Source organism: Canis lupus, chromosome 25 (assembly GCF_011100685.1).
Source record: "Canis lupus familiaris isolate Mischka breed German Shepherd chromosome 25, alternate assembly UU_Cfam_GSD_1.0, whole genome shotgun sequence".
Taxonomy (NCBI): domain Eukaryota; kingdom Metazoa; phylum Chordata; class Mammalia; order Carnivora; family Canidae; genus Canis; species Canis lupus.
Genome location: NC_049246.1, coordinates 14,772,742 through 14,789,344, shown reverse-complemented (window position 1 = coordinate 14,789,344; position 16,603 = coordinate 14,772,742). Strand labels below are relative to the sequence as shown.

Genomic DNA, 16,603 nt, shown 5'->3' with positions numbered 1-16,603 from the left:
AGGATCGCGCCCTGGGCCAAAGGCAGGCGCCAAACCGCTGCGCCACCCAGGGATCCCTCTAGTTTACTTTATTAGAAGAACACCACATAGAATACATATAACACAGCAAATGTGTGTTACTCAACTATGTTACAGGTGAGGCTTCTGGTCGATAGTGGGCTATGAGTAGATAAGTTCTGGCAGGGGTCAAGAGCTACACATGGATTTCTGACTGTGTGTGGGGTCGGCACCCCAACCCCGCATGGTTCAAGGGTCAACTGTATTCAGGATTTGCAGATCTGGCCTATCTCCCCTGCCCCTGGGGCGGGGGTGGCAAGTATGGCCGGAATGGGCTGAGGACTGCTGGCTCTGGGGCCGGGGCTGGAGGCAGAGGCGCCGCTCACCCATCTCACGGTCCTCCTGCACGCGCCTCCGTTCATCCCCACACGCCTGCAGCCACCGCGCCTTGTCCTCATGCTTTTTGGCACAGAACAGGTGCACCTCATCGGTGGTTCTGCTGACAAGCTTGAAAGCATTTTTGACGTGGAGGTTCCAGTCCTTGTCCCGGCCGTCCTCCAGGTCCACGAGCTCCACCTCGTCCATGTCCGTGCGGCCCCTGTAGTAGAGCACGTCCCGGCGCAGCAGGTCCTTCTTGCAGGACACCAGCTGGTGGTCAAACAGGAAGAACGTCCGCTGCTGGCTCTTGCCGTGCTTGCTGATTTTGGTCAGTTCCCCAGAATGGATCAGTTCGGAACTTCGGTCTAAGATATCCAGCCCCTGGAAGGATAAAAACACATTTTAAGATCTTCGGGCTCCGGTTCCTTCAGAACATGTCAGGGATACAGGAACAAGTCCTGACACCTTCTTTCTCCGACTTGCCACTTATGAGGCATCCTTCCACAAGGCAGCAGAGCCACTTAAATCTCGGGCTGCTAGTTTCCCTGGATGCAAAATTTCTTTTCCTTATTTCCTACTCAGTGGGAAAATGTTACAGTGCCCTGTGGTATCTGAAGTGACTTCCTGACAAGAAAGGATTGGTGATAAATGTGCTGGATGAGGAGACTCCAATCGGTCAGAGATGGCTGCTCCTCGGAGAATAAGGATACTAAGGAGGCTTCTAAGTGTGAGGACTTAGTGCTATTGACGCTGGGGCTCTGGCTTTCGAGGCTGGTATGCAGAGAATGGTTCCCAGAGTAATAACTAGCTTTAGATCCTGGTCACAAAAGACCAGACAGCACATTGCCAGCAAGGTGTTGGTAACCTTCTGACCATAAATTATCTCCTAAATGTCAGTCCAAGAACACAAGGAAAAAACACATCTTTACGGTATTAGGTGGGGGTTGAACCCAATGTAACTTTGTGATATTTGGCATGACCCTGGCCTTTTTTTTTTTTTTTTTTTTAAGATTTTATTTACTTATTCATCAGAGACACAGAGAGAGAGAAAGAGACAGAGACACAGGCAGAGGGAGAAACAAGCTCCATGCAGGGAGCCCGATGTGGGACTCCAACCCAGGACCCCGGAATCACGACCTGAGCTGAAGGTAGATGCTCAACCACTGAGCCACCCAGGGGTCCTGACACTGGCCTTTGATTTATAAGACTTTATTGTCCTTCAATCCCAGTCATACACAATATTTTGTGGAGGCAAAATATCTTGACTCCAAAATAGTTCTTCTACTTCTCTTGCCTGGAGCAATTCTGTGCTCCAGATTCTCCACTTACAAAGTAAGAGTGTTAAACGCAGTGATGTCTGAGGGCCTGTCCAAGCTCCAGGAGTCTCTATGGCCCCTGAAAGAGAAATATTTCTTTCCAATGTTCACTGCTAGAACCTACTTTAGTTAAAAACCTAACTTCTCAGTCCAAACTTTCTTAATCCTTTGGTTTGAAGAACAGTGAGTTCTGACCAATTAATTTAACATAGGATGAATTTTATCGCTTCTTGGCATTTGGCTAAGATCAAGTGTAGCAGGATGAATTTTACTTGGTCTGGAAACAATCTGAACGGTATGAGTTGTTAGAGCAAGCCACTTCACCTTGCCATGTTCCCATTTCCCTGCCTGGTAAGTGGAGGTAATAGTAACTCCTACCTCATAAGATTATTGAGAGGACTAAATGAGTTCACATATAAAAATGGCTTAGGCCAGTGCCAGGCATGTGGTCAAGACAATTGTCACTGTGGTTGTTTTTACAAATAAGTGCTTGTGCATGAGTGTGCACAAAAGCATGCTGGACCATTATTACAACTTGTGCCAAGCACTGCATTTGCTACTGTCTTATATAATCCTCACAATAGCTCTATGAAGTTAGGCAACATTTTTAACCCCATCTTAAGGATGAAAATCTTAATCTTGCCCAGATCTACCAATTCAAACACAGGCAGTGTTTAAATTTTTTCCAGGGGCACCTGGGTAGCTCAGTTGGTTAAGTGGCTGCCCCTTGGTTTCAGCTCAGGTCATGATCTCTGGGTCATGAGATCGAGCCCTGTGTCCCACTCTACTCTCAGTGCAAAGTCTCTTGAAGACTCTGTGTCCCTCTTCCCTTCCCCCCCAACCCCTACGCTTACCCTCACTCTCAAATAAATAAATAAATAAATAAATAAATAAATAAATAAATAATATTTAGAAAATGTTCTCCAGTTACTCTCATGGAGTGTTATTTCTAGCAGGAGAGACAAAGCACAAACCATAAATCAATCACAGACACTCTTCAGGGTTGATTTTTTTGATGGAAATGAGTTATTGGTAAAGCAACTGACTGTTAGGTTCAACTACATGCTTCAAAATATATATACCGTTAAAGCCAAGAATATAAAACATCAATCACAAGATGTTACAGTGTGTCATCAAACTAGACCAGAGCGAGGGAGGGCATGAGCAGCGTTGGGCGGCACAAGGTGCAGGCACGAGGCACTTACCTCCCAGCCTACGATGGACACCTGCCACCGTGCTATCTTGTCTATGCTTTCCAGTCTGCGCTTGCGCTCATTGATCAAACAGGCTACGTTCTTCATGGCTTCATATGCTGCCTTTATGTTGTTGTAATCACTGTAAAGTAGAAGGTTCATTTTAACCATATAACCTGAAACTTGCAGAGGAAGACTGACAAAGTAAGACACTGCATCCTGGATTCATATACTAACAGTCTAGACAAAGTGGCATTTAGATAATGGCCATTGTTTCTTTTTTCTTGTTCCTTCATGAATAGACCACAGTTTCCATAGGATAAGGGAACTGACCGAATGCAATCCAGAATTCTTTGGAATAAGAATGTTTTCATTCATTTCCCAGAAATCACAATGAATGAAAGTAAATGCCACAAAATAAGTTTTAGTCACAGTGACAATGGGTTATTTTCATTAATAAGAAAAGGACCATCTTTATGATTGCTTCGGTTCTCCTATTAGCCAGTTTTGCCATATGAAGTACTTTAATAATCACTATTCTCAAGAGTAATTATTCACTTTGAGTCTCATCCTTTACGATGGTCAAGAAAGGATACAAACAGGACACAAGCCACAGAAGCTTGACACGGTGAGTTATGTAAATACTAACACCATATTCACCTCATTGACAGACCCTCATTTCTGCTGCTTCCATATGCTACAGTCAAATCAGACTAAAATGTCCTCGGGAGCAGGCTCTTGTTCCTTCAGCTTCTAAAACTGTAGGTACCAGGAAGACAAACTCCACACAGACTAGAGCAGAGCATGGCTAATACTGGAAAGTTTGATATTCAGGTTTTGCTCAGCGTTAAAAATTTGGGCACATGTAAACCAATCACCCAGGTAATGAGCTGAATTCTTTACTTTCCAGCACTTTCCTGTGTCTTATGTGATAGAGCCTTAGGATCTCAGGAGCACTGAATTAGAATCCTCCTGCACAGCAAGGGAAAAAAGCCTTGGAAGCAGACTCTATTGTCTATTTACCAAACACAAATAACAGCTCCTGGGAAGTCCCTGGGCATTCCCCCACAAGGCCGACCCGCTGCCTTTAGACAGGGTATTCACACTCAGAAGCAGAGCACAAAGGAAGAACAATACAGATACAAGGGGGCTGCCAAAATAATGGAGCAACCACCCACCCAAGGCCTCCAGCAATGAAAAAAGTGTACAAAATAATTGTACATTTTTTCCTTCAAGATTTTCTGTCAATTCTAGAAAAGAGGCAGAGTATAATGGTCTTTTGGAAAAAAATTTTGTTTTGTTTTCCTGAAGACAAGGAAATGGGCTTTCTGTCATTTCCTTTAAAAGGATTTTTTTTTTTTTTTGTAAAATTGCCCAAATATGCAAATACCTCCTAGTGAAAATGTGTTTAAACAAGAAGAATTAACTGCTAAAGAATGATACATGGACTTCTGGCCATACCTTTCCCATCTTGGAATGTACCAATCTCCTTTCCATGTCTTACTCTCTTATATATTTTCTCTAGTTTCTCATCATGGTATTTTTTATTCTTTGTTTTAACATTTTCTTCAAATCTGTGGCTCTCTTGACTTTGCTATTTTCCTTCCATTCAAGTTTTCTGATTTTTCCATCAGAAAAAAAAAAAAATAGAGAGCTCTCTTCCCTTTTATCTACTTCAATGAACTCCTTTTTCTTATTCCTTTAATCTTAATTCTTTAAACTAACATCCACATCTAGGGTCTATTGTTTGGCAACATAGCTCTTTTTCTCTTTCTACCTTCCAATCTAACTGCAAAAAGATTCCTTTTGCAAGCCCTATGTCTCCACAGGAGTCTGGCAGCAGACAGGACAAAAGAATGCTCCATTCTGCACACCCTGCAGGGCCAGGCACTGCCATGGCTAATTTGATTGCCATCAGGGCAACACTTAGCTGTTAAAACCCAGCACTGTTGTGGGCTGGCATAGCAAATTTCCTCTGGGTACCCATCCTGTCCCCCACTCCACCTCATACTGGAATCTTTCAAAATTATCCATTCAAGGGCTGCAGGTGCACTGAAAGCTTTGTACATGGACGTCATAGGTGAGGTTTGATTCTTACCTAAAACAGTAAGGCTTCATCCTCAAACCCTGCCCACTGGCATTCCAGTTCTGGCCTGGTGAGAACATAGCAATGACTCAACCAGTGCCATCTAAAGGCACCACATTGTTGGGACCTGCACATCTTGGGGAATGGCACAGAACAGCCTGCCCATCCCAATACTGAATGGGTGAGATCTCACGTATAATCACAGCACAGTTTTACATCATTCTGTTCATGTACAAGCAGGAAAACAGTGAGTTGTTATGAAGTAAGCAATGGATTACTTTTTGGCTTCTCCAGAAGAGCTTAGTTAAGGACAAAGTAAGCTCCACAGGAAATGGAGCACGTAGGTGACCATGATGAGAAGCCCGGTGCTCCATGTGTTAAGAGGATGGGGGGGGGGATGGATTACGGACACAGGGCAAGCACTCGGTTGGTTGGGCAAGAAAGGTCTTAGGGGCACCTGGTGGCTCGGTTGGATCCAACTCTTGGTTTTGGCTCAGGTCACAGTCTCTCCGGGTCGTGAGATTAAGCCCCGTGTCGGGCTCTGTGCTCAGCACAGTCTACTTGGAGATTCTCCTCTCCCTTCATCCCTCCCCCTACTCACATGCGTGCATGCATGCTCTCTTTTTTTCTTTAAAATAAATAGATAAATCTTGAAAAAAAAAAACAAAGGGCGTAGAGCTAGACAGGATCTCAGTGCAACGTTTCTCCAAGCTGACGCTGCACACTACTCTGTGTATCCTTGAGATTCCCCACTCTGATTGCAGGGTTGAAACTTTGGAAGTCCTCACCCATCCGTAAAGCAACTTTTTGTTGCAGTACGAGATACTGTGCTGAGGGTGAGCTGCCTTAGGACAGGAAGTAAAATATTTCTGAAACTGTATTCACACTGGTGTAGGTCTTTTAAAAATTGTTTTATTAACTACTTAATAGCTATAAAAAAGGATTTGTAAAATACACATCAGTTATAAGGACTAACATTGCAATACAAATCCCTATGTGCTCATGACAGAGTTAAAGAATTATTCTTACTTTTTTAGTATCTCTAGGAATGGGTATTCTGGAGCCTCTTCAATGACCCTATTTTAAGACTTCATAATCCTGAACATTCTAAGCAAGGTGACAATTTCTTCCATAATACTAACTGAGAGTGTCAAGAGGACACCTAAGCCCACATGTCACTGCCACTCTGCGAGGCTCTGAGTGCTGGGCGCAGGGCTGAGGGTGCCGGCACTGCTTCCACCCCATAGGGCAGGCTCTGTGTGCACATCTCCCAGAGGCACATGCCTCTCTCACCTGTGCTCCTGCGTGGTGTACTTGAGCAGCTCGGCCAGCTGCAGAGGGTACTTGCAGATCTTCTGCACTGGTGTAAGGAGGAAGCCGTCAATGGCGATGTCGATCATCTGCTGGAGCAGGCGGCAGGCTTCAAAGAAGTGTCTGTACCTGCCCTGCTTCATCAGGTTGGACAGCTCCGCGCAGGCGCCAGGGTGGTTGTTACAGTACTCGGAGTAGATGGCAAAGCCCTCTTGCTGGGAAGGGGAAGCACAGCTGTGTCAGGTTATAGGTGGGCTCGAGGCCATGACAAGGAGGCACCCCAAGGTGTTCTGCTATGTTCTTCACACCTGGGCAATAAGCCTACATCTTCTCTGTAGGAAGGGGCCACTTACAGACCAGGGGGTGGGAGCTGGAAGGGTGAGAGAGGCGGAAGGGGTAATCTTTGCAGGTGGCACTCTGGTCCCACTCAAAGCCCCCTCCGTGTACCCCAAAAGGATGTGTCACAGCCACATGGGGCTTCCTCGGTGAGCAGCACCCTCTCCCACCACCATCTCCGCCCTAGCTCTGCTCTAAGAAAAAGGCAGGCACTAACAAGTCCAACTCTCTCCCACTTTCCTCTTTACTTTCACTGATACATATAGTCGTGACCATTACCAAGAAGTGAGGATGCAAGACCACCACCTGCTCGCCTCACTGCAAGTCCTCTCCCTGACATCCTACCCTCTGGCTTCCACACGCATGTCCCTTCTGACCTCCAACTGAAAGCCCCTGGCTCACTTCCTTTCACCTAGACTTCTTGCCTCAAGGCTGCCGCCACCCTGCCAGGCCTTGGGACACATGCCCTTCTCTCTTGGACTCGAGTGGCCCCCTGCCAGTCCCCTGTGCATGCGTCGTGGCCTTTCCCCTACTCCCTGCACCCCTCCCCACGGTGGCCACTGTGGCCAGGCTGCTGGCTCACAGTTGTCTACCCTGCCCACAGCCCTTCAGCCTGTGTCCTGCCCCACAGTTTATATGCTCAACACAACATGTCCATGCTCAACATGCTCAACACAACATGCTCAACACAACATGTCCACACCATGCTCAACACAACATGTTCACACCAAATGCCTATTTCCCTACAAGGCAGGTTTCCCTAACCCACCCATTCATTCTCTGGGACACAACACTCTGCAGGCAGTTCCAACTGCTGCTCTTCCATGTTCCCCAAGATCGGTTTTGTCAGCTGGTTCTCAAAGATCCCCACGCCAACATAGCTGTTTTTCCACATCCCCACTGCAGCCACCGGTACCCAGGCCCCCCTCCCCACCCTCCCTAGAAACAGCAAAGTCTTACTCCTCAGCCAAACTCTCTGGCTGTTCCAGTCCAGGCAAGACCCCATGCAGAGGCTATGTCTTCACCAGGCCCTGCCCCACTGCAGCCTGACCTTCTCTGACCTCTGAAGTATCTCTCTTGGAACCTTGTGTTCTGGCCAAACAGGCCTTTCGCCACATCCCAAACAGGCCTAGTGCACTCAAGGGGCCAATCTTCCTACCTGCCTGTCCACCACAGCCTCATTTTCAGCTGTTTAAAATCAACCCAGCCCCCGAGGATCTGGGGATACTCAGCCTCTGCATAGTTACTGGGGTGGGTACCCAGCAAGTGCTGCCCGAAGAGGTGGTGGCGGTCAGTGCTGTTATTATTACAATCATTACACCCATTTGAGCTGGAAATAAAGTCTCATTCCTCTGAAATCTGTTAGTAGTAAACACGGGCAGTCAATTCTCAGTTAATAAGCTCGCCATCATCACAAGACTGTTCAGAGGCAATTAGGGCATCCTGAGCAGGGGTCCCAGAGCCGCACACCTCAGTCTGAATCCACACCTGCCCCCATACTAATGTGTGATCCTGAGTCGGTTACTCTCTGGACTAGTTTCCGATGTAGAAAATGGATAAAATAATCATACCTTCTCTATAGCAGTACAGTTGGTAAGGTAAGAAAACCCTGGAATCAGTGCTTAACATAAAATAGCCACTTAGTAGGTATTATGAGAAATTACTCCAAATACAATTCTAAAAGCCCTCAAAGGTTCATAAAAGTGCAAAGATTTTGAAATCTTGGAGGTATTTAGGTAAAGATTAACCATATAACCCACCAACTTAATTTGCAACTGACATCTCCACTTCATAGGAAATTAATCCAGCAAACAGAGCAAGAAACAAAACAGAACTATAGTGGGGAAACACTTCAAAATTATTTAACAGGATGTTGTTAATAAGAAGTAACAGGTGACATACATGTTGAAGAAAGCAGGATCCTATTTCACTTAAATGAGGTTCCTCTTTATTGTACTGCTTCTCAAGATCTTTCAGGAACTTTCTTTGGAATTTGTAAATATCTTCAATGTTTCCAAAAATGGTGGCTAGTTGTGCAACAGTGAACATTCCCGTGTGCTTGCGACACTGTCGAATATAGCCCTGCAAAACCGAAAAGTAAACTTTAAAAAAATTAATTTGGAGATCCAGAGAAATTATTATTTGAATAATGTAGCTTTTTGGGCCCATAGCCATTATCTTGGAATGGATTTTAATTAGAGAAAATCATTTTAACCCTATGGGTCCCTGTTGGGATAATGATACTTCTAGGACTACAGTATGCTATGAGTATTTTAAAGACGAAAGGAAAGAGAACAGGTGCATGTGGTTGGATTTGTAATGCAAGGAACTATATAAAGTTTTCAGGTTATACTCATGAAACAAAGTTGCTTGGCTTCAAATATTAAAGCTCAAACATTGGGACTGTAACACTTTTTCTAAACTCTTAAGATGATCATTCTCCCATCCCTAATTTCATTTCACAGCCGAGAAGACTTGTCAAATACGGAATAGCACAGCTTGCTGAATAGCTCATGCAGCCGGCTCACTGTCATGGCAAAGAGCCAGGAACGTCTTACCCAAAGATTCCACCATCACCTCTTTTCTGCATGGAGCATAAATCTGCAGATCTTTAATCCATGGCCCACACAGATTAGCTCACGATTCATTCTTTATGAACAGCACCCTAAGTTGTGCTATGGCCTGGGTAGGAGTTAGTGCGGTGGGAAGGAAAGGCCATAAATATGTGTGATACTTTTCCCCAAATCAGCACCATGTGATTACACAGCCTAAGTGGACTGCATGATAAAACACATACCACTCACTTTTGGTACAAACTTTAACAGAATGACAGTGTAAAGCTTCAAAATACAGGCTCTAGTGCACACTGTCTGGTTTAAATCCCAACCCCACCACTTCACCTGCTGTGTGCCTCAGTTCTCTCATCTGTAAAGGGGGGGAGAGGCGTTAAGAGGACCAGCTGATGGGAGTGTTTGTAGGAGTTAATCCAGGAAAGGGATGGCACACAAAGCTCAACAATTATTAGCCATGACTTATTTTCCTAAAACGGCACTTAAAAAAAAAAAAAACTCCCGTAACTATACACTTACATGGAACAAGACGGTTTGCATATATAAGCTAAACAATTGCTCAATCTCTATGTGGCCAGTTAATCCGATTACAGAATGGGCACTTGTCTCGCTTCAGCTCGTCTTCGGTGCTGGATGTTCGGGGCTGAGCTGGGAGTGCAGACCTCAGCATTCGCAGCCAGGACCGAAGGAATGATGAGACGGGGCCAACAGCAGTGTAGTGTCACGCTCATCCCAAACCCACAGAGAGCAAGAGTATCGTGGGAGAGGCAGACGTGACCGCACAGTAGAATACCGGGACACTGCCGAACACAGCCTTGGGTAGCACTAGATAAAAGCAGTTTTCTTCTTTTTGGTCTGCATCTAAAGGACTCCGAACCTAATCTGTGAGTCAGTGATTCAATGCAGTGAGATTGTAATTGTAAATCACGTGGGTTTCACGGAAAGGGTGTTGCCTTCTCTGAATAATCTTGGGGGTAAGTCCTCGAAGAGAGGGCTGCATGGTGCCCAGAAACCTGACCAGAGCATAGAGCCACCGAAGCTCACAGGGGCAGACAAGTATTCAATGAGGGCGCACTCTGGGCAGGGGCCACATGGGCGGAAAGGGGCCAGGAGAAGGGAGCACCACGGAAAAGAATATAAAAGGAGGGTCTGACCGAGGGCCTGTCAGGAGTATCACGTGGTCGCACGACAACCTGGGGGAGGCCACAGGGTCTGGCATCTTACCTCGCAGATGTCCTTGAGGTGCTTGATGTACACTCGCTCGGTGTTCATGATCTCCTGGATGACATTGGTCCTCATCTGGTGCTTGCTCTCTGCATGCTTGTGGCGGCTCTTGCCAGCATCCTCCTCCTGTTCCTCGCCCTGGGTGCTGCTGGAGTTTTCCGAGAGCTCTTCCTGATTGACACGCAACTGCAAGCCACACACACAGGTGACCAGTGACTCGGGGGGAGGTGGTGACCAGAAGCAGGCGGAAGGCCCCTGGGTTCCACTTCTCTACGGTTGTGAGGAAGGCAGCCTGGCCCTAGGCTAAGGCTTCCTGCACTCAGCAGAGCCAGGGCTGTGCCCGTGGCTCAAACCTCAGTGGCAACGCCAAACAACTGGTTGACCACGGTTGAAATTTCTCCTTCAATCCAGTCTGATTCCTGAACGCTTTCATTAAAGTAATTACAAAGAACGGAACCTGTATAGAGTGGGCTTGAGCCTGACACCACAGTTCTATGGCCCACCACAGACAGTCGCAAGACACGTTTGTAAGCGCCACACACTTACTCTGACAAAACTTGCGGGGAACCAGGCTTCCTTGTCCTCATTGCGGCCCCACCACCAGTCCTTATTGGAGGCTTCCAGAACCTGGATGACATCTCCTGCCTTGAACCCCAGCTCCTGGTCGTCCATGGTCACGTGGTCCCACAGGGCTTCTGCGCAGACCACACTGCCATCGCCGATCAGCTGCAACGGGGACATGCTTAGTGCCAAACCAGGTGGGCAGAAGAGCAAGGGATGTGCTGTGAGCTCTCCCAGGGTGACACAGACTCTTCTACCTCATATATGTACATACTGCTGGCTTGCGGTCAATACTTGGCCTTTGATGATTATACGAAAGGAGTTTCCACATTAAGGGAAACGGGTAGGTGTCTCTCATGTGCTTTTTTTTTTTTTAAGATTTTATTTATTTATTCATGAGAGACACATAGAGAGGCAGAGACGCAGGCAGAGGGAGAAGCAGGCTCTCCACAAGGAGACGGATGCGGGACTTGATCCCAGACCCAGGGATCACACCCTGAGCTGAAGGCAGATGCTCAATTGCTGAACCACCCAGGCGTCCCTCATATGCTCTTAAAGGAAACTCCAAATCTACTTTTTTAAAGAAGGTAGAAAAATGGCTCACTTATCTATATGTCAGTTATCTAAGGAATGTAAGTATCTGAAATATTCACCCCTAATATGGTTTTCGAACAAACTAAAAAACACAGAGCCAGACCTCAAATGGTTATGAGCATACTTTATTGCAAGACCCTTGTGGCTTCACCTACAACTCACTCTTCATCTGAATAAAGTTTTAATCTAACTTTTAAAGAGAAGAGAGCCATCTCCAGATATTTACCAGCCAATGAAAAGATGGCTGCAGGTCCCCTCAGCACTGAGAGACATCACCATATTCTACAGCCACAACTGGTATTATTAACAGAGATGCGAACTCACCAAGAAGTGACACTCCACATGCTCTATTCAAGAACTCCAAAAGCCAGTAGTGCCTTCTAGAAAGATTTCCACAAAAAAGGGCTGAAGATGCCCAGTGGTGGAAAGAACACCAGATTTGTAGTGAGAAAGACCTGGTTTATGTCAGCTCTGCCATTTACTAGCAAGTGGTGCAGCCTCTTAGCTTCAGAGTGTTTATTAAAATATGGGTAATAATTCTAACATCTACCTCTTAGACTGGTTGTGAGATCTTTCTGAGATAATGTGAGGAAGAGCATTTTGTGAACTGAAAAGCACTACCCAAGCACTGAGCAGTAGTCGCTGCTCTTATTACTTAGAGCGGTGAGTGAGCTTTGGTTATCTGGAAAACTTAGATAAACTGTCCTTGAAAATGCTAGAATATCAGAGTTCTAGGTTTTAGAATATGTCTGGTAAGAAATAATCAAGAGGGGGGCTCCTGGGGGGGCTCAGTGGTTGTGCGCCTGTCTTTGGCTCAGGTCGTAATCCTAGGGTCCTAGGATCAAATCAAGTCCCACACTGGGCTCCCACAGGGAGCCTGCTTCTCCTTCTGCCTATGTCTCTGCCTTTCTGTGTCTCTCGTGGAAAAATAAATATAATCATAAAAAAATAAAAGAAAGAACCAATAGGGGGCACCTAGGTGGCTCAGTCAACAGGCATCCAGCGCTTGATTTTGGCACAGGTCATGATCTTAGGGTAGTGGACTCGAGCCCCATGTGGGGCCCCCTGCTCAGCGGGGAGTCTGCTTCTCCCCCTCCCTCTGCCTCTCCCCTCACTTGTGTGCACCCTCCACCCCTAATAAATATTTATAAAAAGGAGAGAGGGGAACAAAAAAGAATCAAGAGGGCAAAGTCTAAGTGATCCTGCATCCAGAAAACTGGATATCCAAGATTTGCCACTGTCACGTGTGAATTCTAGTACCTCGTTGATGGCCAACTGTTCCCCTCCTGGCTGTAGGTATCTGGGGTTGGCCTGACAGAGATCTTCATAGCTGTAGTCCTCCTCACTGCCGTTGTCATCCACTAAGGCAGCAGACTCAGTACCTCCATCTGAAGAAACTAAAAAAGCAATGGCATGGATTGCGGTTAAAAAGACAAAGCTAACAACAACAAAAAATTTAATGACAAAATAAATGACTTCTGAGAACATACCCGCAAGGCGAAGGAATCATGTGGGTCTTACCTAGAATAAGAAATCATCACAAAATTCCTACAGACCTGTCAATCCAAAGGTAGCAGTTGTGGCCGAGCGCCACAGTAAGTGGGAAGGAGAACATCCCCGAGGACACTGCCAATGTTGACACACACCATTACTTTGCCACTTAGGATACTGGGTAAACTATGTGTGATTTGGTTGACAATTTGTGCTCCAAAGCAGATATAAAATATACAAATGCAGATTTTATTTCTAAGTCATGTGCTGATAAGCTTGAGGAGATAAAGAAAATGAAAACAATCATTTTTAAAAAAGTGTTTTGCTTCCATCTTTCACCTGCAAGGCAGTGGTGCTACCAAAATCAAAAGGTACTGATAGCGTCATAAATGCAAATGTGTAGTCATTCTTTCCAGGTGTCCATAATATGAAAAGGTTGGAACTTATAGGGTTAAGGATTATATAGCACCTTTGACAAAAAAAGAAGAGAATGAGTATAGCATTCTCTCTTAGTTTAAGGATGGGTGTAACATTTTGGAATGCCCACCTTGGCATTCAGATTTTTCTTTTTCCTAGGACAGTAGGCTACCCTCCCCATGGCTAATCTGTCATCCAGCAGAGGGAATTATACAGAGAAAGAGAACATTCCTGTGAAGAAGACAGAGACAGCCTTCATGGAAGTAGCTGGCTTGTTAAAATACTTGAGATGGCTCTTGATTGAGAACCAAATGTGGCCCAATTGGAAATACACGGTATATAGACACCCATCCATCTAATATGAGATTTGAAAAGTTGGGATGGGGGGGGTGCCTCAAGAGTCTACGGTAAGCAGTAGGGTGGCTCCTTCAGGATTCTGAGTAGAAGTGACAGGTTTTGAAAATAGGCCCCCTGACACTATAGAAAGAGAACAGGTTGTAGAGTCACAGTCTGGTCTGAATTCTAGCCTCACCCGTCTGTAGGCACAGGACCCAGAAACTTTCTCTGAGCTTCCTCCTCTATTTTAGAAACTATTTTCTTTCTTTTTGGAGAATGAGGTGAGATGATGTGTGTCAAGTTCCCAGCATCCTTGAGTTATGGTTGGGATTCATTGAAAGAGAGTTTTGTGATGATGGCAGCACGTGTGGTAGGAGCCGGGCTGGAGATGACTTTGCCACAGTAGCCTGAGGGAGGGGTGGGGGTTCCTAAACCCACTGGGGAGATGATGGATTCGTTGGAGAGTGGAACCAAGGGGGCTGCACCAGGGGAAATGGCAAGAGGAACTGAAATTCTAGGATGTTGTCTGTGCAGGTCAAGCTGATGACAGAGCAACAGAGAGGATGAAGTCAATGATGATTTGGAAAATCCCGAGTTATTGGTAGTTAACAAGAAAGCAAAGTCAGAGAAGCCAGTGTGGTGGGAAGAAGAAGGCTGGTTTGAGACTCTCTAGTGCTATCTGTTCTTGCCCTTTTCAAGGACCTGCAAATTTGGATTTCTAGTAACTACCCTCAGGGGACAGGTCTTCTTCCTAAACTAAAGAACCTTTTTTAAAACATGAGATATAAAAAAAATAAATAAAAAAAATAAAAATAAAAAAAAAATAAAACATGAGATATGTTCTATTCTTTGTTTTGTACTAAGTCTTCAAAATCTGACATGCCTTTGACATTTGCAGCCCATCCCAGCTGGACGGGCTGCATTTCCGGTACTCCACAGACCTGTCCAGCCCCAAGACCGTGGCCCTGAGCTCTGCATACCAGGTCCCGTGGCTTCCCTCATGTCATTTCAGCCATGCTGCTGTTGTGAACAACTTCTTAAAAGAAACACACTTTGGGGGCATCTGGGTGGCTCAGTCAGTTAAGCATCTGACTCTGGATTTTGGCTCAGGTCACGATCTCAGGGTCGTGAGATCGAGCCCCACTTCGGGCTCTATGGTGGGCATGGAGCCAGCCTACAATTCTCTTTTCCGCTCCCTCTGCCCCCAGTGCCCCACTCAACTTGTGCGCACACTTGGTTTAAAAAAGTAATAAATTAAAATGAAAATTAAAGCAACACACTTTGTAAGTGGAGCCTAGAATTCTTATGTGAAAACAATGATAACTATTGAAAAAAGATCTGCAACAGTGGGAGGCGATCAACACCATGAAAATTAGCTCTAGGATCATATTATATGCATCAGACTCAAGTTTTCCTCAACGTGCACAAACAGGACTACCATTATGGTGATGAATTAAAGCCAAGTAAACTAGGGAGACAGAGGAAGCACATGGAGTAGAAGTCGGGGTTGGGGGAGACACAGGGTGAGCACCCCTTTCACAAACTGCCCCCTTCCTCTCCTGTGCCCGTCGTCTGTGCCTGAGCGCTGGACAGAGCACCTGTCAACCAAGCCCAGCAGGCCAGGTCTTCACAAGGTCCCATGCTTCCCACGTGCCTTCCCAAGGCCCGGGCGCCCCACTACACTTGGGAAACTCCCACAACCCAGCAGCAGTCACGTCTTCTTCAAAGCCCTCCTCCTGTGGGCCTGGGGGTGGGGGTGCGGGGTGGGCCAGCTGCTTCGTGGGCCCTCCTCCAGCATACTTTTATGAGAGCAGGGATGTGGTGAATTACAGCCATTGGTGTGAGTACCTCCGTCCCAGTTAGAGTACCAGGTTGTCGATGGTCTCCCCGTGCCTGGAGCAGCACACTGCGTGTCAGCGCAGTGAGCCTGGAGTTGGAGCTCTCAGAGGACAGGGTGTCCTGGGCTCTGACCATCCTCTCCCACGTCACTTCTGCTCACTGTTACCCTGCTCAGTCTCATTCAGGGAAGATGAGGGCCTGTGTCTGAGAGGGGTGTATACAAGGTGCCTCAAGGGAGAATGGAGACAGAGAAAGAATGTCCCTTGAGGGCCTCACCACAAAGTCCAGATGGAAGCTCTCCAGACCCCTGGCACTGCCTTGCAGATCTGTAGCTTGCAGACTGATTGACCATGAAGAGAGGCAGCACCTGGCTCAGGGCAGTGCAGGTGGTCCAGGCGAGGGCCCAGGCAAGGGGAGTGCAGGCAGGTGGGCAGCAGAGAGCCAGCTGCAGTTGTACATGTGCACACAAATGTGTGTCCACGCCCGGTAGGAGGTGATGCCACGTGGCAGGGCCTTCTGTCTCAGGGGGCTTCCCCCTGGAGTGCGATGCTGGTGGTGCGTCTGTTGCCCAGTGCTGGGGTTTAAGTGGGATCTGGAGAAAGGCCACTTTGAGACGTGTGTGTGAGCTAAGAGCCTGGATACCGTGTGGTACGTCTGCCTCCCATGCTGTGGACAGAGTGCTTGCAGGCAGAGAACATGAGGTCATCCAGTCTAGGGCACGTTCCTGATGTGTGTGTTTGGGGGAGAGGGAGTGGAGGGAGAATGTCTTGAGGAAGCAATATAAACTTTTTTGTACATGCATGAGTCTTTTTTATTAGGCTACAGAAACAAAACAAAACAAAACCCCAAACACCAAAGCTCCAAGCTTTCTCTCTAACCGGAGACCTTGGAGCAGCTGCCAGACTACCATGCCCAATAGCGACCTTGGTTAGCGGCTGAAATGTTCTGATGCTC

The 16,603-nt window shown here is 46.5% G+C and overlaps 1 protein-coding gene across 6 annotated transcripts in view; it reads right to left on the bottom strand.

Moving 5' to 3' along the window:
- SPATA13 (spermatogenesis associated 13) overlaps positions 1 to 16,603 on the bottom strand; it is a 144,167-nt gene that overhangs the window by 7,557 nt on the left and 120,007 nt on the right. For all 6 annotated transcript variants that reach the window (XR_005378457.1, XM_038573468.1, XM_038573469.1 and 3 more), the window contains 7 exons: positions 12,827 to 12,963; positions 10,958 to 11,137; positions 10,412 to 10,597; positions 8,520 to 8,699; positions 6,264 to 6,496; positions 2,897 to 3,026; positions 384 to 756 (listed from right to left, as the gene is read on the bottom strand). Coding sequence is in view for 5 of the 6 variants with exons in the window: in XM_038573468.1 (XP_038429396.1) it covers positions 384 to 756; positions 2,897 to 3,026; positions 6,264 to 6,496; positions 8,520 to 8,699; positions 10,412 to 10,597; positions 10,958 to 11,137; positions 12,827 to 12,963 (1,419 nt within the window). In the remaining variant the exon portion in view is untranslated. The remainder of the gene's footprint in view (positions 1 to 383; positions 757 to 2,896; positions 3,027 to 6,263; positions 6,497 to 8,519; positions 8,700 to 10,411; positions 10,598 to 10,957; positions 11,138 to 12,826; positions 12,964 to 16,603) is intronic.